Genomic DNA, 27,772 nt, shown 5'->3' with positions numbered 1-27,772 from the left:
TATTTCTAAACCTCGGGTGTAAAGTTAGTTAAAAACAGAGAGGTTAGAATGACAAAATCCGCGGCTCGACTACAGCTCGAATTAGCCAAATTTCAGGCTGAGGAAAGACAAAGGGAACATGAAAGACAGATAGAACTCATGCGGCTGAAGAAGGAACAAGAAAGGGAGGCAGCGAGAGAAGCAGAACAACACCAAGCGGCTGCTCACAGGAGAGCCATGGAAGCAAGGGACAAAGAACTGGAGGAGAAGGAAAAAGAGAGGAAGCATGTGGAGGAGGTGGAGAGGATAAAGGCCCAGCAGAATATACCAACAACCCCTAGCAATCCTTCTCCAGGTACCACTTCCCATCCCAGAAAGTTCCCCACCTACAAGGCAGGTGATGATACTGAGGCCTTCTTAGAAAACTTCAAAAGGGCCTGCCTTGGGTACAACATCTCTACTGACCCATACATGGAAGAGCTGAGGCCGCAGCTCAGTGGACCCTTAGCTGAGGTGGCAGCTGAAATGCCTAAAGAACACATGAACAAGTATGAACTGTTTAAATCCAAGGCGAGAGTCAGAATGGGGATAACACCCGAGCAGTCTCGTCGGAGGTTCAGAGCCCTAAGGTGGAAACCAGACATGTCATTTACCCGACATGCCTACCACATTGTGAAACATTGGGATGCCTGGATATCAGGAGCAAGTGTTGAATCTCCAGTAAATTTGCCCTTCCTAATGCAAATGGAACAATTCTTAGAGGGTGTTCCTGAGGAAATAGAAAGATACATCCTAGATGGGAAGCCCAAAACTGTAATCGAGGCAGGAGAGATTGGAGCCAGATGGGTGGAGGTGGCAGAGAAGAAGAAAACTGGCCGCAGTTGGAGTGGAGACCAGAAGGGACCACCCCAGACCACACCCTATTACCGGGGGCCGCCCAAAGCCCCACCTACCTCCCAAAGAACCCTCCAGACCCCTTATCATCCCACCACCCCGTTCTCCAGCAACCCTCCTCGCCCCAGTGACCCGTCAGCTGGACGATGTTTTAAATGTAACGAGCTGGGGCATGTAAAGGCCAACTGCCCCAAGAACCCCAACAGATTACAGTTCATTGCACCGGAATCACACCAGAAGTCCACAGGCCCAGATACTCCCAGATACCCCTGGAGCGGAGGGAAACTGTGAGTGTGGGCGGGAAGAAGGTCACCGCGTGGAGGGACACCGGAGCACAAGTGTCAGCTATCCATGCTTCCTTAGTGGACCCCAATTTAATCAACTCAGAGATCCAAGTGACGATTCAACCCTTCAAGTCCAACTCTTTCAATTTGCCTACAGCCAAGTTGCCTGTCCAGTACAAGGGCTGGTCAGGAATGTGGACTTTTGCAGTCTATGATGATTATCCCATCCCCATGCTGTTGGGGGAAGACTTGGCCAATCATGTGAAGCAGGCCAAGAGGGTGGGAACGGTCACCCGCAGCCAGGCTAAACAAGCCGTGAGGCCTAGCTCTGTTCCGGAAACTTCTATCAGGACCCGGTCAGAGGTGATGGACCCGGACCCCAGGCCAATGTCTGCAACAGCAGTAGTGGATCCAGTCCCAGAGACCCAGACGGAACCAGTCCCAGAACCGGAACCAGCCGAACAACCAACACCAGACCCAGTGTCAGCACTGAATCCAGTACTTGCAACCTCAACACCAGAGGGCCCCACCGACCCTGAACTGGCAGCAGCCGATAACCCGACACAAGAGGCTCAGCCGGAGCCTGAATCCCAACATAGTGCACCAGTGGAGAGCGGTTCACAGTCAACAGAAACAGCTCCATCCCCTATATCGCTTCCAGAGGGACCAAGCCTAGGTCCACAATCCAATGAGGGACTGATGTCTCCAGCATCAAGGGAACAGTTCCAGACCAAACAGGAAGCAGATGAAAGCCTCCAGAGAGCTTGGACGGCGGCACGGAGCAACCCACCGCCTCTCAGCTCTTCTAATCGATCCAGGTTTGTTGTAGAAAGAGGACTTTTATACAAGGAAACTTTCTGGTGGACACCAGGAAGACTGGCATCCTCAGAGACAGTTGGTAGTTCCAACTAAATACCGAGCCAAGCTCTTGTGCTTAGCCCACGATCACCCTAGTGGCCATGCTGGGGTGAACAGGACCAAAGACTGTTTGGGGGGGTCATTCCACTGGGAGGGAATGGGCAAGGATGTTTCTACCTATGTCCAGTCTTGTGAGGTGTGCCAAAGAGTGGGAAAACCCCAAGACCAGGTCAAAGCCCCTCTCCAGCCACTCCCCATCACTGAAGTTCCATTTCAGCGAGTAGCTGTGGATATTCTGGGTCCTTTTCCGAAAAAGACAGCCAGAGGAAAGCAGTACATACTGACTTTCATGGATTTTGCCACCCGATGGCCGGAAGCAGTAGCTCTAAGCAACACCAGGGCTAAAAGTATGTGCCAGGCACTAGCAGACATTTTTGCCAGGGTAGGTTGGCCCTCCGACATCCTCACAGATGCAGGGACTAATTTCCTGGCAGGAACTATGAAAAACCTTTGGGAAGCTCATGGGGTAAATCACTTGGTTGCCACTCCTTACCACCATCAAACAAATGGCATGGTGGAGAAGTTTAATGGAACTTTGGGGGCCATGATACGTAAATTCGTAAATGAGCACTCCAATGATTGGCACCTAGTATTGCAGCAGTTGCTCTTTGCCTACAGAGCTGTACCACATCCCAGTTTAGGGTTTTCCCCATTTGAACTTGTATATGGCCGTGAGGTTAAGGGGCCATTGCAGTTGGTGAAGCAGCAATGGGAGGGATTTACACCTTCTCCAGGAACTAACATTCTGGACTTTGTAACCAACCTACAAAACACCCTCCGAACCTCTTTAGCCCTTGCTAGAGAAAACTTACAGGATGCTCAAAAAGAGCAAAAAGCCTGGTATGATAAACATGCCAGAGAGCGTTCCTTCAAAGTAGGAGACCAGGTCACGGTCTTAAAGGCGCTCCAGGCCCATAAAATGGAAGCATCGTGGGAAGGGCCATTCACGGTCCAGGAGCGCCTGGGAGCTGTTAATTATCTCATAGCATTCCCCACCTCCAACCGAAAGCCTAAGGTGTACCATATTAATTCTCTAAAGCCCTTTTATTCCAGAGAATTAAAGGTTTGTCAGTTTACAGCCCACGGAGGAGACGACGCTGAGTGGCCCGAAGGTGTCTACTACGAAGGGAAATGTGGTGGTGGTGTGGAAGAGGTGAACCTCTCCATGACCCTTGGGCGTATGCAGCGACAGCAGATCCAGGAGCTGTGCACTAGCTACGCGCCAACGTTCTCAGCCACCCCAGGACTGACTGAACGGGCATACCACTCCATTGACACACGTAATGCTCACCCAATTAGGGTCCAACCTTACCGGGTGTCTCCTCAAGCTAAAACTGCTAAAGAACGGGAGATCCAGGATATGTTACAGATGGGTGTAATCCGCCCCTTTGGCAGTGCATGGGCATCTCCAGTGGTTCTAGTTCCCAAACCAGATGGGGAAATACATTTTTGCGTGGACTACCGTAAGCTAAATGCTGTAACTCGCCCAGACAACTATCCAATGCCACGCACAGATGAACTATTAGAGAAACTGGGACGGGCCCATTTCATCTCTACCTTGAACTTAACCAAGGGGTACTGGCAGGTACTGCTAGATGAATCTGCCAAGGAAAGGTCAGCCTTCATCACACATCTCGGGCTGTATGAATTTAATGTACTCCCTTTCGGGCTGCGAAATGCACCCGCCACTTTCCAAAGACTTGTAGATGGTCTCCTAGCGGGATTAGGAGAATATGCAGTCGCCTACCTTGACGATGTGGCCATATTTTCGGATTCCTGGGCAGACCACCTGGAACATCTACAAAAAGTCCTTGAGCGCATAAGGGAGGCAGGACTAACTGTTAAGGCTAAGAAGTGTCAAATAGGCCTAAACAGAGTGACTTACCTTGGACACCAGGTGGGTCAAGGAACTATCAGCCCCCTACAGGCCAAAGTGGATGCTATCCAAAAGTGGCCTGTCCCAAAGTCAAAGAAACAGGTTCAATCCTTCTTAGGCTTGGCTGGTTATTACAGACGATTTGTACCGCACTACAGCCAAATCGCTGCCCCACTGACAGACCTAACCAAAAAGAAACAGCCAAATGCTGTTCAGTGGACCGAAAAGTGTCAGAAGGCCTTTAACAATCTTAAAGCGACACTCATGTCTGACCCTGTACTAAGGGCCCCAAACTTTGACAAACTGTTCCTAGTAACCACAGATGCGTCCGAGCGTGGTGTGGGAGCAGTTTTAATGCAGAAAGGACCTGATCAAGAATTCCACCCTGTAGTGTTTCTCAGCAAAAAACTGTCTGAGAGGGAAAGCAACTGGTCAGTCACTGAAAAAGAATGTTACGCCATTGTCTACGCTCTGGAAAAGCTACGCCCATATGTTTGGGGACGACGTTTCCACCTGCAAACCGACCATGCTGCACTGAAGTGGCTTCACACCGTCAAGGAAACTAACAAAAAACTTCTTCGGTGGAGTTTAGCTCTCCAAGATTTTGATTTCGACATCCAACACATCTCAGGAGCTTCTAACAAAGTGGCTGATGCACTCTCCCGTGAAAGTTTCCCAGAATCAACTGGTTAAAATCGTCCTTGAGATGTGGAAAATATTGTTAGTCTTTATGTACTTGGTAGTATATTTAGAGCTGCATGTGTCTTATTAACTCTGTTTGTTTTTCCTAGAGCTCCAGGAAGAAATCCCAGCCAGTGTTTCACCCTAGCTGAGATTTGGGGGGCGTGTCATAAATATAAAGGGAAGGGTAAACCCCTTTGAAATCCCTCCTGGCCAGGGGAAAGCTCCTCTCACCTGTAAAGGGTTAAGAAGCTAAAGGTAACCTCGCTGGCACCTGACCAAAATGACCAATGAGGAGACAAGATACTTTCAAAAGCTGGGAGGAGGGAGAGAAACAAAGGGTCTGTGTGTCTGTCTATATTCTGTTTTCTGCTGGGGATAGACCAGGAATGGAGTCTTAGAACTTTTAGTAAGTAATCTAGCTAGGCATGTGTTAGATTATGATTTCTTTAAATGGCTGAGAAAAGAATTGTGCTGAATAGAATAACTATTTCTGTCTGTGTATCTTTTTTGTAACTTAAGGTTTTGCCTGGAGGGGTTCTCTCTGTTTTTGAATCTAATTACCCTGTAAGATATCTACCATCCTGATTTTACAGGGGGGATTTCTTTATTTCTATTTACTTCTATTTTTTTATTAAAAGTCTTCTTGTAAAAAACTGAATGCTTTTTCATTGTTCTCAGATCCAAGGGTTTGGGTCTGTGGTCACCTATGCAAATTGGTGAGGCTTTTTATCCAACATTTCCCAGGAAAGGGGGGATGCAAGTGTTGGGAGGATTGTTCATTGTTCTTAAGATCCAAGGGTCTGGGTCTGTAATCACCTAGGCAAATTGGTGAGGCTTTTTACCAAACCTTGTCCAGGAAGTGGGGTGCAAGGTTTTGGGAAGTATTTTGGGGGGAAAGACACGTCCAAACAGCTCTTCCCCAGTAACCAGTATTAGTTTGGTGGTGGTAGCGGCCAATCCAAGGACAACGGGTGGAATATTTTGTACCTTGGGGAAGTTTTGACCTAAGCTGGTAAAGATAAGCTTAGGAGGTTTTTCATGCAGGTCCCCACATCTGTACCCTAGAGTTCAGAGTGGGGGAGGAACCTTGACAGGGGCATTAGAAGGTCACTGGGTCTCTCCTGGCTGGTGACCGGCTTGGGGCCCGGGATGGAATTTCTTTCTCCAGTTTTGTTTTGAACCTGGTTGATTTAATTCACACGCTGAGAAAAGCCCCTTAGAACCAGGCGTTACAGTGTAAACCCATCATCACCGCTCAGCTAGGGCCCAAGGGGCAGCAAACCCAGGTGTTCCCCATCACGCCTGCTCCTCACACGGTGCCACGGCTCGTGTCGCAGGTGGGCAGGTTGGCAGGCTGAGCGGGAAGGCTGCGGAGTCAAACCCTCCAGCACCAGGAAATGCCTCAGTTACGGTATCCTGAACACTCTTAGCTCTGCCCCCTTGTGCATTATGACATCATACTTTAATTGCATGATCATATTACTTTTACCGATATGGGTCATCATCCAGGTTAGAACCCAGAAAGTAATGAGAAGGAGGATCTGCACGGAAATATTCGCAGTGGTCAGTTGAAGATTGAAGACCAGACCCCGTGGTCTCCTGGCTACCAGCCTAGTGCACCTTCCCCAAGGCTGCAGGGTACACTGCGGGTGACCTGTCCCCACTCCCCACAGACATAGGGACATGCTGCGAGCTGCATGACACCTGGCCAGGCTGATGGTCCCAGGATTTCCTGGGTTTTGCAGGTACCTCTGCTTACTTTGTCCGCGCTAGATTTGGCCGGTAGATTAGAGACAAGGTGTGATGGATACAGGAAGAGATGAGACATCGCCGGCTTCCTGTGGCTACAGCCCCTGGCTTGGTGCCTTATTCGGGGCTGGGTGGAGCTGGGCACCGAGGCATTGGTGGCAGCGCTGAGACCGCCCCCCCTGCCCCATCATGGCATCTGCTCTCATCTCACTGTCCTCTTCCTTGGTGCGTGTCACCATGGGTGGGTCGGGGGCGGGGAGTGGGGGGAATCGATCTGAGACCATGGTGCAGACTCCAGTCATTCTGGGATCTGGTCCCTAACAAACAGTTTTCTTTCCGGGCTGCTGGCTGGTCGAGTGGAGTGGGGTGTCTGGACGTGAGTATCAATGAACGGTGGGAGAAAGTTAAGGATGGGGGAGAACAGACTAGCTGAGCCCAGAACCTTCCCCCCAAACCTCAAATCAACCCCCCTGGATTAACCCCAGCCCTGCCCCCAGTGCACTCAGGGGTGACTCCCGGTTGACCCCAGGGGGCTGAGATCAGAACCCGGCCCACAGGTTCCCTGTGGATGCAGTGAGGTGTCTGTTAGCCCTGGCGCTGTCCCTGGGGCTGGGCGCTAGGGGCAGGTTACAGACACACGGGGAGGGGTTTGTGTCTCTCCATCTCACTCCTGTTTGTGTGTGAACGCAGAGCTCTTTACGCCCGGACCCTCCATCTCCGCCAGCCCCAGCGAGGTGATCGCCCTGGGGGGAGCCGTCACCATCCACTGTCAGTGTTGGTGCGAGGCCAGGAGGTTATTTCTGTATAAAGGTGGAATCGAAATCTGGAAGCTGGGCGGGGTTGAATTCACCATCCCCAGCGCCAGGCGGGAAGACGGAGGAGCCTACAGCTGCCGATCTCGCTCTGGATCGGAGCCGCCCAACTGGTCGGATCCTAGTGATATCGTGCGGATTGTTGTAGTAGGTGAGGGGCCCGGCTCGGCGTCCCGGCTCCCAGCCCCACACCCAGCCTGACCTACAGGGGTTCTCCATGCCAATGGGATGCTCAGCATCATGGGCCCAGCAGAGGGGACGCTCGGCTGGGGAGTGGGGACGGAGTCACTGGGGGGTTCCCAGCCACTGGAGATTGGGGCGGAGGGAGGGGGGATCCCTGCCCCCAGGGGACCTTGGGGTGTCACTCAACCCGCCTGTGCCTCCATTTCCCCTTGTATGAACTGGGGACAATCATTCCTCCTGTACCTCGTGTCTGGTTAGATAGTCAGGGCTTGGCTTTAGGGTGGAGGCTTTTTCTCATTGTGTCTGTGCAGCACCCAGCACCTCTGACTCCCAGCCCCCTCCCGATCTAACCACTAGACCCCACTCCCCTCTCTGTGCTGGGATCAAACCCAGGAATTATGGCCCCCAGGCCTCCCCACCCCCACCTCTAGACCCCACTCTGCTCCCAGAGCTGGGGATATAACCCTGGATCTCAGTCCTCTACTGTAGCCACTAGCCCACCAATGCTGTACGGACTACGGCCCTGAGGCGGGCTGACACTCCCTGGGTGGCCGTGTGGCCTAGTGGGGAGAGCGCAGGGGCTGGGACTCAGGAGAGCTGGCTGCCGTTCCTGGTGTTGCCATGATTTTCTGGGGGACTTTGGCCAAGTCCCTACCCTCTTCTTTGCCTCAGTTTCCCCCTCTGTAAAATGGGGCTGATGCCCTGCCCCCTCTGTGAAGCGCTGTGAGATCTGCGGGTGTGAAGCGCTGGGGAGGAGCCGGGTGTTGTTGTACCAGACACAATCTGGCCCTGCCCGGTGCCGCCAGCCCGAGAGGTTCCCAGCGCCTGCCAGAGACGCAGCAGCTGCTGGCGGCTGCTGGGTACGAGACAGCGGCTGTGAGGACCTGTGGGTCTGATCCGGGGGGTGGGGGGATGATACTGGCAGGATGGGCCCAGGGATCTGATCCCATGGGGCAGGGATGGGGAGGGGGGACACTGGGCTGGGGGGGCCCATTAAGTAGATAGACAGGTACAGAGGGGTGCTGTGGATTTAGGTCCTCGGGCAGCTTCAGTCGGAGCTCCCAGGAATCTCTGGGATCTCGGAGAGGTTCCTCTGGCTGGGTTTTCTCCCAGGGGTCCCATGTCTGGGACCGTGCGGTGAGGACAGGTGCAGAGACTGTGCCGGGGTCTGTCTCATGGCCTGTCTCCTTCTCACTGCAGAGACCTACTACCCCAAACCCTCCATCTCCCTGAGTCCCAGCAGATGGGGGAGCCGTGAGCATCCGGTGTCGGGGTCGGCACCAGAACGTGAGGTTCCTTCTGTACCAAGATGGAAACCCGAACGGGCTGCAGGACGCGGAGCCGGCTGGGGACATGGCTGAGTTTCCCATCAGCAGTGTGAGCCGGAGAGACACAGGGAGCTACAGCTGCCGATATAGCACCAAAGCAGACCTGCCTGTCTGGTCAGAGCCCAGTGACCCCGTGGAGCTGGTGGTAGCAGGTGAAGGGCCCGGCTTGGCATCTTCACTCCCAACCCGATGCCCAGCCGGACACTCGGGGGAGCTCCGCATTGACAGGATGCTCAGCGCCAGGCTCCGCCATGAGCCCTGGGCAAAGCAGAGGAGATGCCTGTTTGGGAAGCGGGGATGGAGTCACTAGGACTGGGGTGGGGGTCCCCAACTTGGGAGCAGCAGCAGCTGCTGGAGATTTGGGGCCGAGGGAGGGGGATCCCTGCCCCCAGGGACAGCATCAGAGCAGGGGGCCTTTCCCAGGGCTGTCCCTACTCTGGGGATGCATAGATGAGTTGGGGCCCAGGGGCTGCCAAGCCGGCACCGTCCCCAGCCACAAAAATCCTTCCCCCCTGCCTCCGGGAATGACAGTGACGAGCGATGCTGAATCGAGGTGGGGAGAGGGAGAGATCACTGAGTCGCTGTTTCAGTCCCTCCTCCGGCCCCTGACAGGTGCTTGTTTTATTCCCACAGGGGGAACCAACCTGACCCAGCCTGGAGTGGCGCCGACTCCCACCCGCCCAGGCAGCACAGGGCCAGGTACCATCAAACCAGCTCTGGAAACAGGCTCGTGGTGCCCAGGGGCTAGGGCTGGTTGGGGGGGACGGGGGCAGTGAATCCAGGTGAGTGGGGCCCAGACACCTCGGGGAGGGGCTCATTGAGATGGGGGGATAGAGAAACAACCCCACTGCCCCTCCACCACTGGTAGACCCCCAGCTCCCCCGATGACTCCTGCCCTGCAGGTCACTGCCTGGAAGCTGTGGGGGGATCTCAGGGAAGGGGCATGATCTAGGAGGAGATCTAGGGCAATAACCTCCCTCTCTGGGGCCCATGATGTCCCCTTAACAATAGGGGCAACCCCTGCTCCCCACTGTGACGAAGTGGGGGCGTTTCTTGGCTTTTCCTTGGTTTTTCCAATGGTTTGCATGCAGAGTAGGTGGGACTCAGTTTCCCTGAGTGTTACTGATTTCACGAGGTGGTGGGAGAGGGAGTTTATTGGTACAGAGGACGTGCGACGGAACTTGGGACCCCGGTCAATGCCCTGGAGAATGGAGACCCCAGCGACTGGTGACCTGGTGACCGGGAGGCCCAGCTCAGGAGTCACAGCTGGTCCGGCCAGTGAAAGGACAATGGGCTGTGAAGAGAGGATCCTGGTGACCTGACCAGCCGGTTCCAGCCAGAGGACAGAAGAGGGGAGAGGGGGCCCAGGCGACCCTGTTTACCTGGAGAGAAGACAATGGACGGGGGGGCTTGGGGCCGGTGAGATCAGATGCCCAGCTGGGAAGCAGGGGGGCTTGGGGCTGGAGGGAGGGAGCAGGCAGAGCCCACCTGGATGCAGGGGAGACTGGGATGTGCTGTGCTGAGGGAGGCCAGGTCTGAGGCCCAGAGAGTTTCCTGTGCTGGGTTCAGATGCTCAATAAACCCTCCTGTGTTACGCTGGCTGAGAGTCGCTCCGGGCTAGAGATCAGGGGGGCATTATTCCCTCTGGGAGTGGGGACCCTGGGGTGCCAGAGCAAGTGGACTGCCTGAGGGGTCCCATGGCAAGAGACAGGTGTGCTAAGGCTCAGAGAGGTGCGGTTCCAGGAGGCGGAGGGGCCTAACCCCCGAGAGAGAGTGGACCCCCGAGAAGGGCTGTCGCACTGAAGGGGGTTTTTCCCAGGGACCGTACGGGGCTGAGAGTGGGCATGACCTGGGAGTCCATGACACACCCCATAATTCTTTATGGAAATATGCTTATGAATGTATATTTGACATAACTGGAATATGTTTTATGCTACTGTCACGGTTTCCCTGGGTGATGCTCTGGATCTGCTCCCCATGAAGCCAGTCAGGACTCTGGGGCAGTCTCCTTTCTGTGAGCAGCCTGTCTGCAGGACACACAGCTCACCCGGCTCCACCTTCCTGGGTCTGACCTCGGAGCATTCAGCATCCTCTGCCCCTCCGTGCGCTTCCCCCAGCGAGTCCGCCCAGGCGGGGTCCTGGGGAAGCCAGAGGGTCCTGCCTCCCAACTCCGCAGTCAGACGTGACTCTCAGGCAGCCAGTAAAACAGAGGTTTATTAGACGACAGGAACATGGTCTAACACAGAGCTTGTAGGTGCAGAGAACAGGACCCCTCAGCTGGGTCCATTCTGGGGGGCAGTGAGCCAGACAATCACGTCTGCCCTTCACTCCATGTCCCCAGCCAGCCCCAAACTGAAACTCCCTCCTGCCCCTCCTCCTCTGGGCTTTGTCCCTGTCCCGGGCCAGGAGGTCACCAAAGCTCATGCTCAAATAAATTGGTTAGTCTCTAAGGTGCCACAAGTCCTCCTTTCCTGATAACCCTGTTCTCCAACCCTTTAGCTCTCACCTTGCAGGGGGGAAGGGCCCAGGCCATCAGTGGCCAGGAAACAGGGTGTCGGCCATTCTCTGTGTCCAGACCCCTGCACACACCTGCCCTCTAGTGCTCTGCAAGGATCACACACCCTTACCCCACCCCCTAGATACTTAAGAACTGCCTAGAACTTTGTTCTGTCTGTTATTACTTGGAACCACTTAAATCCTACTTTTTGTATTTAATAAAATCACTTTTTACTTATTAACCCAGAGTATGTATTAATACCGAGCCTGGGAGGGTGGGGGGAGGGAGGGAGGAAACAGCTGTGCATATCTCTCTGTGTTATAGAGGGCGAACAGTTTATGAGTTTACCCTCTATAAGCTTTATCTAGGGTAAAACGGATTTATTTGGGGTTTGGACCCCATTGGGAACTGGGCATCTGGGTGTTGGAGACAGGAACATTTCTTAATCTGTTTTCAGTTAAGCCTGCAGCTTTTGTGGGACGTTGTTCAGACCTGGGTCTTGATTTGTAACAGGATAGCGTGTCTGGCTCAAACCAGGCAGGGTTGTGGAGTCCCAAATTGGCAGGGAAAGCAGGGGCAGAAGAAGTCTCAGCAAATCAGTTGGCAGTCCCACGGGGGTTTCCTGTGATCCAACCCATCACAGGGGGGACAGGATTGTTCCTGCCCCCAGGTTGAGGCGTTGGCCATCTTAGCCAGGGGCCAGCATAGCTGCCCTGCGAGGGCTGCAGGGGGCGAAGGGGCGGCCACTTAACTGAGGTCAGCCAGGTGTCCCTTCCCTACAACGGGGAGGTCAGGGGGATGGGGGGCAGAACAGGGGACAGGACATGGGGCATGAGGGGCACAACGGGGGATGAAGGGATAGGGGACAGGTCAGAACTAGGAAGGCAGGGGCCATGATGGGGTGGACGTGAGGGAACTACAGGCTGGGGGGACAGAATGGGGGAGGGGACGCAGGCCAGGGGGCAGAATGGGGGGGCTGATGGCCCCAATGCCTGAATGTCAGGGGGGGTGAAGGGCAAATGAGCTGGGGAGCCAGAGCTGGGGCATCTGCCGGGGGGGCCAGTTTCTCTTGAGCTCTGTCCCCGTGATCTTGCCCCCTCCCCTTTCTGGGGGGCTGGTCAGCTCTCTCCCATCCCCTGTGTCCCTTTCGCAGCATCCTGAGGGGGGAGAGGGAAACTCTGCGCAGCTGTCGACCCGCTGTGAGCTCTGCCCTAGGCCCTGAGCTGTGCAGACCTGCTGCCCCGGGAATGGGCTGGGGAAGGGACATGGGGCCTTTCACCTCTAGGGGGCTGGCTCGAATCTGTGTCCTTTTTCTCTAAGCACCAGATCCCACCCCCCCAAACCAGAGCCAGGGAGAGAACCCAGGAGTCCTGGCTCCCAGCCCGTCCCGCCCAATCACTAGACCCCATTCCCCTCCCAGAACTGTGGTGTATAACAGGGTAGCTGCATCAGGTTTATAAAAAAATTCCTCAGGCATGCAGGAGTGAAATGAGGAAGGCCAAATCACACCTGGAGTTGCAGCTAGCAAGAGATGTTAAGAGTAACAAGAAGGGTTTCTTCAGGTATGTTAGCAACATGAAGAAAGTCAAGGAATGTGTGGGCCCCTTACTGAAGGAGGGAGGCAACCTAGTGACAGAGGATGTGGAAAAAGCTAATGTACTCAATGCTTTTTTTACCTCTGTCTTCACAAACAAGGTCAGCTCCCAGACTTCTGCCCAGGGCAGCACACCATGGGGAGGAGGTGACCAGCCCTCTGTGGAGAAAGAAGTGGTTCGGGACTATTTAGAAAAGCTGGACGAGCACAAGTCCATGGGGCCGGATGCGCTGCATCCGAGAGTGCTAAAGGAGTTGGCGGATGTGATTGCAGAGCCATTGGCCATTATCTTTGAAAACTCATGGTGATCCGGGGAAGTCCCGGATGCCTGGAAAAAGGCTAATATAGTGTCCATCTTTCAAAAAGGGAAGTAGGAGGATCCTGGGAACTACAGGCCAGTCAGCATCACCTGAGTCCCTGGAAAAATCATGGAGCAGGTCCTCAAGGAATCAATTCTGAAGCACTTAGAGGAGAGCAAAGTGATCAGGAACAGTCAGCATGGATTCACCAAGGCCAAGTCATGCCTGACTAATCTAATTGCCTTCTGTGACGAGATAACTGGCTATGTGGATGAGGGGAAAGCAGTGGACGTGTTGTTCCTTGACTTTAGCAAAGCTTTTGACATTGTTTCCCCCAGTATTCTTGCCAGCAAGTTAAAGAAGTATGGGCTGGATGAATGGACTATAAGGGGGATAGAAAGCTGGCTAGATTGTCGGGGTCAACGGGTAGTGATCAATGGCTCCATGTTTAGCTGGCAGCTGGTATCAAGTGGAGTGCCCCAAGGGTCGGTCCTGGGGCCGGTTTTGTTCAATATCTTCATTAATGATCTGGAGGATGGTGTGGATTGCACCCTCAGCAAGTTCGCGGATGACACTAAACTGGGAGGAGAGATAGATACGCTGGAGGGGAGGGATAGGATACAGAGGGCCCTAGACAAATTAGAGGGCCAAAAGAAATCTGATGAGATTCAACAAGGACAAGTGCAGAGTCCTGCACTTAGCAAGGAAGAATCCCATGCACTGCTACAGACTAGGGACCGAATGGCTAGGCAGCAGTTCTGCAGAAAAGGACCTAGGGGTGACAATGGACAAGAAGCTGGATATGAGTCAACAGTGTGCCCTTGTTGCCAAGAAGGCCAATGGCATTTTGGGATGTATACGTAGGGGCATTGCCAGCAGATCGAGGGACGTGATCGTTCCCCTCTATTCGACACTGGTGAGGCCTCATCTGGAGGACTGTGTCCAGTTTTGGGCCCCACACTACAAGAAGGATGTGAAAAAATTGGAAAGAGTCCAGCAGAGGGCAACAAAAATGATGAGGGGACTGGAACACACGATTTATGAGGAGAGGCTGAGGGAACTGGGATTGTTCAGTCTGCGGAAGAGAAGAATGAGGGGGGATTTGATAGCTGCTTTCAACTACCTGAAAGGGGGTTCCAAAGAGGATGGCTCTAGACTGTTCTCAGTGGTAGCTGATGACAGAACAAGGAGCAATGGTCTCAAGTTGCAGTGGGGGAGGTTTAGGTTGGATATTAGGAAAAACTTTTTCACTAGGAGGGTGATGAAACACTGGAATGCGTTACCTAGGGAGGTGGTGGAATCTCCTTCCTTGGAAGTTTTTATGGTCAGGCTTGACAAAGCCCTGGCTGGGATGATTTAGTTGGGGATTGGTCCTGCTTTGAGCAGGGGGTTGGACTAGATGACCTCCTGAGGTCCCTTCCAACCCTGATATTCTATGATTCAGAGTTTCACTGGCAGTACCAGAAACAGGACGTGAGCGCCGGCTCTGGGCAGACTTCCCCTTTCACGGATTTATCGGCTGTTCCTTTAACAACTCAGGATCTACATTTATTCCTTCCTCCCCCACTCACGGGGACCGGAAACCACAACCCCTCCCAGCCACCCGTCCCATCTCTGTGCCATGTCACTGGGCGAAGAATAGATTCTGCAGCGACACGACCTGGGAAGGAGTTTGGCCAGGCCCCATCCACCCTCATGCTCCAGGGTGGGTCAGGAAGGAATCTCTGCCCTGCTTCATGGGAGGGGGGCACTCCGTGGGGGGCACTGTGTGTGTATGGGGGAAGCCTTCCTCTGCTCTGAGCTGCTTCTCCAGGGAGGCTAGATGGGCCTGTTGGAAAAGGTCAGGGCAACATGGGCACCTCTTGATGCCTCCTGAGATTGCCCTGCTCCCAGCTGGTCCCCGGACTGGGCAGCTCCCATGTGGGGCTGGGAGATCATGGCGGGGCGGGGTGGGGCCAGGCAGCTGCAGGAGGGGATGTGGTTTGCTGGGCGTGGCAGGGAGCTGGCTTTGCTCTGACCGTGGTAGATTTGGGCAGGAGATTGCAGAGAAACCATCTGATGGGGAAGAAAGGGGCTGACCACATCACGGGCTTCCTGGGGCTGCAGCCCCTGGCGCTGTTCCTCATTCCGCTCGCACTCGGGCCTCAGGTTGGGTGGAGCTGGGCACTGGGGCGTTGGTGGCAGCACTGAGGGGCTCCTCACTGCCCCATCATGGTGTCTGCTTTCACTGTCCTCCTCGGTGATCCGGTTTCTAACAAGCTGTCTCCTCTCCAGGCTGCTGGCTGGCTGGGCGGAGCGGGGCTTTGGGACGTGAATATCTGTGGGGAATGGGGAAGCTGGGGGAATTTCCACATTAGGGACGAGGGATGTGGGTGGGGGTGAGGGGCACCAGTCCCCCAAAGGGATGATCCTGTCAGACATGTGTTCTCCAGAGGTGGGGACTGAGACCTCGCCCTACTCATCACAGGGATGGGAACCTGTTGGAACAACTGGGGGATTTTGTTAATATGTTTTCTTGGGGTGCCTGTCCTGGGAGCAGCTTCCTCAAATGACCCACATTTAGACCAGGAACCCCATGTCGCGGAGTGTGGGGGAGTCAGGGCCCTGCACCCCGCACTTCCTGCGGTTCACTGTGACTGTCAGCCAGCCAGTAAAACAGAAGGCTTATTACACGACAGGAACACTGTCTAAAACAGAGCTTGTAGGTACACAAAACAGGACCCCTCAGTGGGGTCCTTCTTCGGGGGTGGGGAGCCCAGACCCAGGTTCTGGGCCTCCCCCCTCAGCCGACTCCAAACTGAAACTCCCTCCAGCCGCCTCCCACAGCCACACACCCCGACCCCTCCTCCAGCCTTGGTCCAGTTTCCCGGGCAGAAGGTGTCACCTGGCCCCAACCCGCTCCTGGGCTGAGGTTAGGAGCTGGCCGTCAAGTATCATCCCACAGAGAAGTCACACCCTGATATCCCACCATCATCTAGTATCAACGCAGACAGTCAACTAGTAAAACTCCCACGCAACATTACCAGGTTAATATTCTCTACTCCCTACCCCGTCACACCTCGCAGGGTAGATCCCAATTTACCCCCTGACTACCATGGGGGCAGGGCTGGGTTCTGATCTCAGCCCCCCGGGCTCAATCCGGAGTGACCCCTGACTGCAGCAGGGGCCGGGCTGAATTGACCCTGCAGAACTAAAGGAATCAGAGACTGGAAATCTTCTTTCCCCCTGCTGTGTCTCTCCCCGGCTGTGAGTCCCGGGGCCGGGCCTGCACCGCAGGGACAGGCGGGGCTGGGGTGAAACGCTGGAGCGACAGACGGGCAGAGGATTGCACCAGACGGACGCGGTTTGTGTCACCCCCACTTACTGCCTGTTTGTTTGTGAATCCAGAGGGGTTCCTCCCCAAACCCTCCATCTCCGTCAGCCCCGGTGAGGTGATCCCCGTGGGGGGAAACGTCACCATCCGGTGTTGGCATCAGCACCTGGGCATGAGGTTCCTCCTCTACAAGGATGGAGACGGGAACCATCTGAGGTACACGGACCCGGCTAGTTATGTGGCTGAATTTCCCATCCCCAGCGCCAGACGGGAACACGGGGGCAGCTACACCTGTCGTTGTGCCTACAGAACAGGATCAGCTGCCTTCTCGGAGCCCAGCGACCCTGTGCAGATCATTGTAGCAGGTGAGGGGCCCAGCCTGGCACCTCAGCTCCCAGCCCCACACCCAGCGAGGCCCCAGGGGGTCTCCGTGAGCCCTGACCCTGCAGAGGGGATGCGTGGCCGCGGAGCAGGGATGGAGTCACTGGGGGTTTCCCGAATCAGGGAGGAGCAGCAGCCCCTGGAGACTCGGGGCAGGGAGGCGACTTTAACGCTGCCCCTTGTGGGTAGAAGCCGTGAGTTGCTATTTAATCCCGTGATCCCCTCCCCTCTGTTCTCCAGGCCCTGCCGCAGGCAGTGCCCCGGCTGGAGCTGAATGAGGCAGAGGCTGCAGGAGAAGCGGTGGCTCAGTGGACACGGCGCTGGGCATGGACCCAGGAGATCTGGCCCAGCTCCTGGCGCGGCCACAGACGCTGTGTGATGGGAGCACATCGCAGTTTCCAAAAGTGTCCTTCCTTGTTGGGGGGACTCAATCTTGGGGGATCTGAGGCCGAGCGCCCACAAACCGAGACACCCCCAGTTATTGGAGACCTCTGCAAACACTGGCCTCAGTAGCGCTGGATCCCTTGTGTTGGGGGAGCATGTAGGGCCCCAGCCATGATCAAGGCCCCTTTGTGCCTGGCGCTGCTGTTAGCCGACGGCCAAGGATGTTTGGTGAGGTGCCAGCTATGCCCGTTTATACCATCCGTGACTTTAACCGCTAGGACGCACTGTCCCTTCGCGGCGGGCAGCCCGGGCTAGGCTGACAGATGCCCCAAGGTCCTAACCACCCGTGACTTTAACTGCTAGAGCTCAGAGCTCCTTTGCAGCGGGCAGTCAATACTGACTGACAGGTGCCCCAATGGCAGCACTAAGAGCCTCTCCACACCCGTGACTTTAACTGCTAGAGCTCAGAGCTCCTTCGCAGCGGGCAGCCAGGATTGACTGACAGGTGCCCCAAGAGTTTGCCCCGTGGAGGCGGCACAACTCAACGCTAGGCTCTTAGTACTCTCACCTAATGGCCAGGCTTTAGAGCCAAAACGGCTGAGGTTCTTTAATTGTGTTGGCTGCTTTACAGTAAACCAGAGAAAACAAGTCAGGCTTATGCATAAATGGTTACCAAAATTTATTAAGCTAGATTCTAATCATGTGGTTACAAAATTGCTAGTGCCTACTTATTTAAATGTAGAGATGTTACACACACAAACAAGTTACAAAACTGAAGCCACAATCCCAAAGAAAGAAAACAAAGTATAGAGCTCTATTTCAAAATATGTGTACACTAAAGATAGGAGATCAGGTGTGGGTGCTTCTTACCCTCCTTGCATCTCTCGATTCCAGCGGTGCCAAGCCAGGATCGGTCACTCAATTCCGCGGAAAGACGAATAAGGGACAAGGCGTAGGGACCCTCTTAGCTGCAGAAGCCTTGGGAGGCTGTCACTTATCTGACCAGCAGATAGATAGTGAAAAGCACTCAAAAAATCATGGTGCTGTAGGTTCCCTACTTATACCTCTGTACTCCTTTATTCTCTTTCTCCTTTCTTATGCCAAATTGAGGCTGGTCTGTCTGGGTGACGCCAGCTTTCGCAAGAGTAGTTTACACTTGCAAGGGAGAGAAACAATAAGTTTCGACTACTGGACATTTCTTTTATCAGGGTAAATATTTTCCCAACTAGGATGTTGGTGTGTGTGCATCACGCTATTTAGTAGGGGCTAAGAAGAGCCATGTCTGTCACAGGGCCTCTGCCTGCTGTGAGCTTAATCGTTGTATCTGTTCCCAGAGGCACATTGTAGCAGCACACCTGTGCTTTCACAGCTTCAAAGGCTGTGCTGGAATATATGTTAAGTGCCCTGTTCCGGCTTCCTCCTGTGTTTCCAGCAATGCTGGTCTGAAGGGGGGGGGGGGGGGGCTGGCTGTCTGGCTACAGCTGCATAAACACAGAGTGAAGAGACAGTCCCTGCCCCTGGGAGCTCACTAAGAAAAGTTAATCTGTCTGTGCCTCAGTTTCCCCTCTGTAGAATGGGGATAAAGACCCCTCCCTGCCTCCTGGGGGGCTGGGAGGGTGACTCTCTTCCTGTGTGGGGCTCAGCCCCCTGCCCCTCTTCCCCCCCTTTGACCATTGCTCGCTGCTCTCTCCACCACCCTCCTCCTGCCAGGTGAGCCGTGCACCAGAGGTGGGGGTGAGTGGGGCAGGGTGGGGGAGGGGGAGCCACTCTCCAGGGGTGGGGGTGAGGAGAGTGGCGGGAGGGGGAGCCGCTCTCCAGGGGTGGGGGTGAGGGGGGCAGGGCGGGGGAGGGGGAACCGCTCTCCAGGGGTGGGGGGGGAGGGGAGTGGGGTGAGGGGGGCAGGGCGGGGGAGGGGGAACCGCTCTCCAGGGGTGGGGGGGAGGGGAGTGGGGGGAGGGGGGCAGGGCGGGGGAGGGGGAGCCGCTCTCCAGGGGTGGGGGGGAGGGGAGTGGGATGAGGGGGGCAGGGCGTGGGGCAGGGCCCCTGCTCAGTGGCTCCACTGCTCCTCCAGGCTCCAGCAGCCGCTGCTCTTCCCGCCCCCTGGTGGCACAGGCCGGTCACTGCAGGAATCAGACTTCGGGTCCGGTCAGCGTCACTGCCAGGTTCCCTTTTCAGCCAGACTTTCCTGCTGCAAACGACTCCGGCAACCCCGGGGCCTGCGGTGCCGGGCGCCAGAGACCAGCCCGTGAGTCGCTGCGTGTCCAGGGTGGGCCGGACGCAGTGAACGAGGCAGGGTTCACACACGGCATATGAGGACCCCAAGCACTAGGGAGCCGCGGCTCGGTGTCTGTGGGGCCGGGAGCCCAGCTCGCAGGGCCGGGATTCTGGGCCGGGGACTCTGGGATCTGGGAGAGAATCTCTGCCCGGGGCCCTGGATCCGCCCGTGGCTGGGGCCTGCCAGGGAGGCCGGGGCTGGGTGGGTGCCCGGGTCTGGCTCTCACAGCCTGTCTCCTGTGCGCAGATCCCAGCCTGCCCAGACCCTCCATCTCTCTGAGCCCCACTGGGGTCACCGCCCCAGGGGCAAACGTCACCATCCGGTGTCAGGGGCAGAGCCGGGACGTGAGGTTCTTCCTGCACAAGGCTGGAGACCTGAACCCGCCGCGACACATGGACCCTGCTGGGGACGGGGCCGAGTTCTGCATCCCCACCGTGGGCCGGCAGCACGGAGGGAGCTACAGCTGCAGCTACCGGCCCCGATCAGAGCCCTTCGTCTCCTCGCAGCCCAGCCACCCCGTGCAGCTGGTGGTAGCAGGTGAGGGGTCTGGCCCGGCCTCCCCGCTCCCAGCCCCACCCCCAGCCGGACCCTCGGCAGCTTGGCACTCACGGGGCGCTCAGAGCCAGGCTCTGCCCTGAGCCCAGCAGAGGGGACCCCCGGCCGGGGATCACTGCGGGGTTCCCTGGCCAGGGGGAGCAGCAGCCCCTGGAGATTTGAGGCTGAGGGGGGATCCTGGGCCCCAGATGGCTGTCTCCACTCTGGGGACACACAGAGGAGTCGGGGCCCAGGGGCTTCTGAGCCGGCACTGCCCGCCCCCCCCCCCATGAATGACAGTGACGATTGAAGCTGAGTTGTGGAGGAAGGGGGGGCAATCACTGTCACTGTTTCAGCCCGTCCCCCCGACCTGACAGACACTGGTTCGATTCCCTCAGGGGGAACTGACCCAACCCAGCCTGGAGTGTCCCTGGCTTCCACCCACTCAGGCTGCTCGGGGCCAGGTACCAGGGCCGGGGGGGGAATCACCATCAAACCAGCCCTGGAAGGCTCATGCTGCCCAAGGAGCTGCCCCCGGGGGTTGAGGCTGGTTGGGCAGGATGGGGCAAGTGACACCAGGGGGCACGGAAGCCCCTGCACCTCCCTCCCCACCAGACCCCCAACTCCTCCGGCACCTCCTGTCCTATAGGTTGCTGCCTGGAAGCGACTGGGGGATCCCAAGAGAGGACAGGATCTGGGAGTCCTGGCTTTGGAGTTGGGACGAGCTGGGTGCCCAGGCGGGTCCTGGGGCTAGGGTTGCCAGGTGTCCGGTTTTTGACCCGAACACCCGGTTGCAAAGGGACCCTGGCAGGATAGTTAAAAGTCCGGTTGGCGGCACCGCGGGGCTGGCAGGGTCCCTGGCTGCTGTGGCTCTGGGCGGCTCTCGGGAAGCAGCCGGCATCTCCCTCCGGCTCCGAGGCGCAGGGTGGCCACAGGAGCTCTGCGCCCTGGGCCCGCCCCAAGCGCCGTCTCCGCAGCTCCCATTGGCCAGGAAGCGCAGCCAATGGGAGCTGCAAGGGGCAGCACCTGTGGGCAGGGGCAGCGCGCAGAACCCCCTGGCTGCCCCTCCAGCTCCCAGACAGGCTGGTCACTTCCCAGGAGACGCCTGAGATAAGCGCCACCTGAGGCCTGCACCCCGAACCCCCTGTTATGCCCCAATCCCCTGCCCCAGCCCTGAGCCCCCCCCCTCACCTAAACTCCCACCCAGAGCCCACACCCCGCACCACCGTCTGTGTCCCAACCCCCTGCCCCAGCCCAGAGCCCCCTGCCACACTCCCAACCCCTCAGCCCCACCCCTCATCCCTGGCTCCACCCAGAGCCCGCCCCCCTGCCGGAGCCTTCACCCCCTCCCGCACCCCAACCCCCTGAAAATGAGCGAGTGAGTGAGGGTGGGGAGAGCGAGCTGAGGCCCCAGAGCCAGACCTGTCGGACGGGTGGGTTGGTGGCTCCGCTCCCGGGGCAGCGCGAGCTGCTGATCTCCTGGTCCGAGCTGCCGAGTGACTCTTCCCTTCCCCCCACAGCAGGCCCCCCGGGGCGCCCGGATTTCACCCAGGCCAACATCGCCCACCTGGTGCTGAGCGCCATGGTCCTGCTCGTCCTGGGGCTGATCCTGGCCGAGGCCTATTACAGCCGCCCGAGGGGGGCGCCCTAGGTGACCGGAGCTGGATGCAGCACTCCCGGCCTGCCCAGCGCCGACCAGAGCGGGACTCTCACCGCCCGGGACTCGCACGCTGCCCCTCTCTTAATACAGCCTAAAGCTGCCTTTGCTTTTTGTTTTGCAACGGCATCGCGTGGCTGCCTCATGCTGAGGGCGTGATCCACCCCAAGTCCCCGATCCGTCTCCGCCGTGCTGCTGCCAGGCCCGTTCGCCCCCAGCCTGCCCTGCTGCGCTTGGTTTTTCTTCCCTACGTGCAGCACCTCTGTCGGCTTTGGAACAGTTCGGTGACGGGGTGCTCCACGCGCCACGCGGCTGGCGCCTCCTGCTGGCCGTTCGGGGGAACGGCTCGACGCCCCTTCCCGCAGCTGCCTGCCGTCCCTCCGCCTCTCTCTCTCTCTTGCTCCAGCAGCTTCTGCTGCCTCTTCGTTACTCGGCCCTGCGGCCAGGTCATGGCGCGTGTGTTCCCCCGTTCAAAGTCTCCCTCCGCACCACTCCGGGGATGCCACCTGATGTACTGGGGTACCACAGAGCCCACCCGTTCCACCAGCCTGGGCTTCCTCACCCTGTCCTGCAGAGCCAGGCCCTCAAGCCTTCTCCAGCACATACACACACAGGTAGGGACACACCAGCTGCGGAAAGACACAGACACAGAAACCAGCCCTTCATGGGAAAGCTTTCAGCTAAGGAATTGACCTGCACTCAAGTGCACACCCTCTCAGGGTGCAAACCCAAAATTGTATTGTCTTGCACTGCACAGAGAACTGTACTGCGTAAGCTAATTGAAATTTGCCTCCTCCCTCAATGTGGAGGAAGATATGCACAGCTTTGTCCCCCCACCCCCCAGTAATGAGTTCCACAAACTGGGTTTTGAGAAAACAAAACAAGTTTATTAACTACAAAGGATAGATTTTAAGTGATTATAAATGATAGCAAACAGATCAAAGGCAGATTACTGAGCAAATAAAACAAACATGCAAACTATAGTTTAATACATGATAGAAACTGGTTACAAGCAGTAATTTCTCACCCTAAATGTTGTTTTAAGCAAGTTGCAGAGTTTCTTGAAGACAAACTTGAAGCTCCAGGTATTCCTTTCACAGTCCAGACACCTTCTAGCCTGGGTTTAGTCCTTTCTTCCCCAGCTCAGTTTTAGGTGTTTTCAGCAGTCAGCTTGGGCAGGGATTCAGTGAAGAACCAACCCTGATTATCTCACTCCCCAGCCTTAAATAGGATTTACATAAGGCGGGAATCCTTTGTTTCCCAGTTTGATCCCCACCTCCTACAAGTGGAAAACTACTATCTGTCCAAGATGGAGTCTAGTACCAGGTGACATGATCACATGACCCTGTCGTGTCAAAGCAGCCGTGAGTCAAAGGTGGTTTGGAGCATCCCAGGAAACATCTGAGGATGGTGGGAGATTAGCATCTTCAAAATCCTATTGTTCCCCCAATGGTTCATTGACCAACCAGCCAGATTCATGGCGTGGGCGTTCCTCAGGTGCAAACATTTTTGTAATTGGTACATTAAAGTTAGGAATATTGACTGATACAGAAATGATCCATGCATACAAACAGGATAATCACATTCAGTAAATCATAACCTTTCCAATGATATCTTACATGACCCATCTTGCATAAAATACAACTTAGTAATGCCATATTCATATCAAAAGCATATCCCGATGGAGAATATGAAGTGCCACAACTGGGTCAGTGGGGATCCTACCCAAACACACCAGCCTGTGCTCCAGCGACAAAACCGGACGAAAGTCTGGTGTCCGTTGGCTACTTCCTACCACAGCCTTCGGGGGGGTTCCACGGTCCAGGGGTCCTTTGTCTCCATGGGATACACTGCGGACGACAGTCCTGGCACCACGTCTCCAGGGTTGGTTTCCCCCGGGGGCAGGGCAGGGCACTGCACAGAGTCAGCTCTGCATTCAGCAGCAGGCTGGAGACATCTGCCTCCATCCCCTGCAGGGCCCTCCCTTTATACTTCCTGCCGCGCCCCGGTACTTCTGGGAAGGGGGCGGGGCACATTTGGCTCCACCCACCAGGGGGGAACATAGTGGTCCCTCGCTCTCAAGTCCAGAGGGAGGCCGCTCTGCTCACTACACCCCGATTATGTGTGGAGCCTTCATTTTATCCTCCGTTTCTCAGTGTATTATGTGATGGTACGGCCAATGGATGTGCTATTTCCTATACAATCAACGGATGCTCCTTCGACTGGAGTTGCAGGATTAGCGCAGTATAGGATTGAGACCTGTACGATTTTAGCTTCGCCAGACTAGGCCAGAGGCTTTAGATGATTGAGTGACCTAGCAATAACCGCTGAGACCAAAGGTTACTGCATAAGATGTGCCAACAGGTGAGGTTATGGGACAATGTCTGTCCTGACTGCAGGGTACCTGCCATGCACAGCTGCGCGTGAGACAAAAAGGAACTACAAACAACCTAAGAAAAATGGGGCAGACAAATAATCATGGTGTGTGGAAGTGCAGTTAAGGAAAAGTGGGTTGACGCCTTGTGACGAAGCAGGGGATTTTCTTAGTGTTGTGCATGAGTACTGTGCGTGCCTCAGTTTCCCCTGTGTGCGGCGTGTGTAATGAGGTGGTGGGAGAGGGGGTTTGCTGGTGCAGAGGGCCAGGTGTGGCCTCGCCCAGCAGCCTGGATCCCGGACAATGGCCTGGACATGATAGAACTTAGCAACCGGTGACCTGGTGGCCCAGCCTGTGTTGGGAGCCAGCCAGTTCTGGCCAGTGGGAGGACAAAGGACAGAAGAGAGAAGGCCCCAGCTATCTGTTTTCCCAGAAGGAAGACAAAGGGTGGAGGTGGGGCTGTGGGGAAGGTGATACAGGGGGGTCAGCTGGAAGGAAGTCACTTCTGTACTGGGGACAAAGAGGGGTCTGGCTGCACCTGGACTGGGACAGACCCACCTGGACTGGGAGAGACCAACTGGACGGTGCTGAGGCTGGCCAGGCCCGAGCCCCTGACAACTGCCTGGGCTTTGTCCAGGCATTCAATAAACCCTCCTGTTTTATGCCAGCTGAGAGTCCCTGGGGGAGGCTCATGGTGAGAGCCAGGCGGGCTGGAGGCTCTGAGAGGTGCAGTTCCAGGAGACGGTGGAACCCAGGGCTTAGCCCCCAACAGAGAGTGGACCCCGAGAAGGGCTGTCTGACGGAGGGGAGTTCCTCCCGGGATCCTACAGAGCCAAGAGAGCTTGCAGGGACCTGTGAGTGCGTGACACACCTTCATGCATAAACGGTGAGGTGGCAAAATTTGCAGATGATACAAAACTACTCAAGTTAGTTAAGTCGCAGGCAGACTGCCAAGAGCTACAAAGGGATCTCCCGAAAGTGGGTGACTGGGCAACAAACTGGCAGATGAAATTCAATGTTGATCAATGTAAAGTGATGCACGTTGGAAAGCATCATCCCAGCTCTACATATACAACGATGGGGCCTCAATTAGTTGTTACCAGGCAAGAGAGAGACCTGGGAGTCAGTGTGGAGAGTTCTCTTAAAACTTCCACTCAGTGTGCAGCGACAGTCAAAAAAGCCAGCAGAAGGTTGGACATCATTAAGAAAGGGATAGATGATAAGACAGAAAATATCATATTGCCTCTCTATAAATCCATGGTACGCCCACACCTTGAATACTGCGTGCAGATGTGGTCACCCCATCTTAAAAAGATAGACTGGAATTGGAAAAGGTTCAGAAAAGGGCAACAAAAATGATTAGGGGTCTGGAACGGCTTCTGTATGAGGAGAAATTAAAACTTTTCAGCTTGGAAAAGAGACAACTAACGGAGGATCTGGTCGGGGTCTATAAAATCATGACTGGTGTGGAGGAAGTAAAGAAGGAAGTGTTGTTTACTCCTTCTCATGAAACAAGAACCAATGAAATTAATAATCAGCAGGTTTAAAACAAACAAGAGGAAGTATTTCTTCACCCAATGCACACTCAGCCTGTGGAACTCCTTGCCACAGGATGTTGTGAAAGCCAAGATTATAACAGGGTTCAAAAAAGAACTAGATAAGTTCATGGAGGTTACGTCAACCAATGGCTATTAGCCAGGATGGGCAGGGATGGTGTCCCGAGCCTCTGTTTGCTGGGAGGACGACAGAGGATGGATCACTTGATGGTTCCCTGTTCTGTTCATTCCCTCTGGGGCACCTGGCACTGGCCAATGTCAGCAGACAGGATACTGGGCTAGATGGACCTTTGGTCTGACCCAGTGTGGCCGTTCTTATGTGTTAGCTGTAGTCAGAGCTACAATATCAAAGAGGGAAGACCCAAGGGAAACCCCAGCAGGAACCATCCTGCTAGCGACGCTTGTCTACTGAGAGTCCCATCGGAGCGAAGAACACCGGGGAGGATGTGAAGATGGCCACGGCTGTAATTGTTGCACAGGGTTTTGTAGGATTTCTCTCTGCAGGACTTTACTTAGCACTGGGGCCAGCACTGACGGCCAGGGGAGAGCCCCCTAGTGACCTCTGCCCCCACTCCCTGCAGCACAGCGCCCCCCAAGCAGTGCACTGGGGTATAAGGGCCAGCAGTGACGGCCAGAGGAGACTGCCCCTCTACTTAGCCCCTTCCCCTGCAGCATAGCACTCCCTAGTGCAGCAGGGGTATTGAGGCCTGTCATGGACTCCCAGGGGGTGCCCACTCTTGGCCGTGCGGTCCCTGGGGGGAACCCCCTTTAGTGCAACAGCTCTTCTCGGGGGTCGACACTCTCTCGGGGGTTAGGCCCCTCTGCCTCCTAGAACTGCACCTCTCTGAGCCTTAGCACGTCTGTCTCTGCCGTGGGTCCCTGCAGGGAGTCCACTCGGTCTGGAGCCCCGGGGCCTCCACTCCCAGAGGGAATAATGCCCCCCTGATCTCTAGCCCGGAGCGACTCTCAGCCAGCGTAACACAGGAGGGTTTATTGAGCATCTGAACGCAGCACAGGAAACTCTCCGGGCCTCAGGCCTGGCCTCCCTCAGCACAGCACATCCCAGTCTGCCCTGCATCCAGGTGGGCTCTGCCTGCTCCCTCCCTCCAGCCCCGAGCCCCCCTGCTTCATAACTGGGCATCTGATCTCACCGGCCAGAAGCCCGCCTCTGTCCATTGTCTTCTCTCCAGATAAACAGGGTCACCTGGGCCTCCTCTCCCCTCTTCTGTCCTCTGGCCCCTCTGGCTGGAACCGGCTGGTCCGGTTACCAGGGTCCTCTCTCCTCAGCCCATTGTCCTCCCACTGGCCAGACCCAGCTGTGACTCCTGAGCTGGGCCTCCCGGTCACCAGTCGCTGGGGTCTCCATTCTCCAGGCCATTGGCCGGGGTCCCAAGTTCCCTCGCGGGTCCCCTGTACCAACAAACTCCCTCTCCCATCACCTCGTGAAACTTTAAACTCATAAAGTTTCAGTTCTTAACAGCCAGAAATTTTCTGTTGTGAATGGATCCACTGACTTTCCTGTTGAAAGATGTGTGGAGAGCTTTGAGAAGGTCTCAGATGGAGTGAAAGCTGTTAAGAAAGTTAAACAGTCCTCTAACCAAGTGGCTGTGTTTGGCCAGCTTGTTGGGGAGACAAGGTTGTTGAGAGAGGAATGTTTCCATGCTAGTTCTGTAAGTAAACAGTATGTGGCCCAGGTCAAGATGGGGGCTCTTAACCAAGAGAGCCCGAATTGCAGCCCTCCAGACTGGAGCGCTGGGAGAAGACCCAATCCCACTTTGACCCCCTGGGGTTTTGGGGTGGCCAAAGGGCACGGGCCACATAAACCTTCCTACATGCGGCCTGCGAGTGCTATCGACCACCCCCGACCTAAGGGAGGGTGTGAAACTGGAAGGGCCTGGTGTAACTCCCACCAAGGAACGGGAGAGATGCTGGGGCATCCATGGGAACATTGGTGGTTTCGAACTTCCCCAGGTCACCAGCTAAAGTGACCCCGCTCAGTTCGATCTCGAAGGGGGGAGAGATGTGACGAAGCAGGACAGTTCTTAATGTTTCCTCTGAATAGTGTGGGGGCGCCTCAGTTTCCCCTATGCAGTTCTTAAGTATCTAGGTGGTGGGATAAGGGTGTATGATCCTTGCAGAGCCCTAGAGGGCAGGTGTGTGCAGGGGTCTGAACACAGAGAAGGGCCGACACCCTGTTTCCT

At 55.8% G+C, this 27,772-nt stretch overlaps 2 protein-coding genes across 2 annotated transcripts in view; one reads left to right on the top strand and one right to left on the bottom strand.

Annotated features, from left to right (window-relative positions):
- The window catches only part of LOC144279241 (immunoglobulin superfamily member 1-like), a 77,362-nt gene extending 55,535 nt beyond the window's left edge, over positions 1–21,827 (top strand). The window contains 6 exon segments of the mRNA XM_077840731.1: positions 7,075–7,347; positions 8,580–8,622; positions 8,624–8,859; positions 16,485–16,775; positions 19,697–19,987; positions 21,505–21,827. Of these exon segments, the coding sequence (XP_077696857.1) occupies positions 7,075–7,347; positions 8,580–8,622; positions 8,624–8,859; positions 16,485–16,775; positions 19,697–19,987; positions 21,505–21,635 (1,265 nt within the window). The 3' untranslated portion in view covers positions 21,636–21,827.
- Positions 1–27,772, bottom strand: part of LOC144279334 (alpha-1B-glycoprotein-like) — a 937,253-nt gene that overhangs the window by 558,635 nt on the left and 350,846 nt on the right. The window lies entirely within an intron of this gene.

This window comes from Eretmochelys imbricata, chromosome 23 (assembly GCF_965152235.1).
Source record: "Eretmochelys imbricata isolate rEreImb1 chromosome 23, rEreImb1.hap1, whole genome shotgun sequence".
Classification (NCBI taxonomy): Eukaryota; Metazoa; Chordata; order Testudines; family Cheloniidae; genus Eretmochelys; species Eretmochelys imbricata.
The sequence above is the reverse complement of the archived record's forward strand: the minus strand, read 5'-3'. Positions and strand labels throughout refer to the sequence as shown.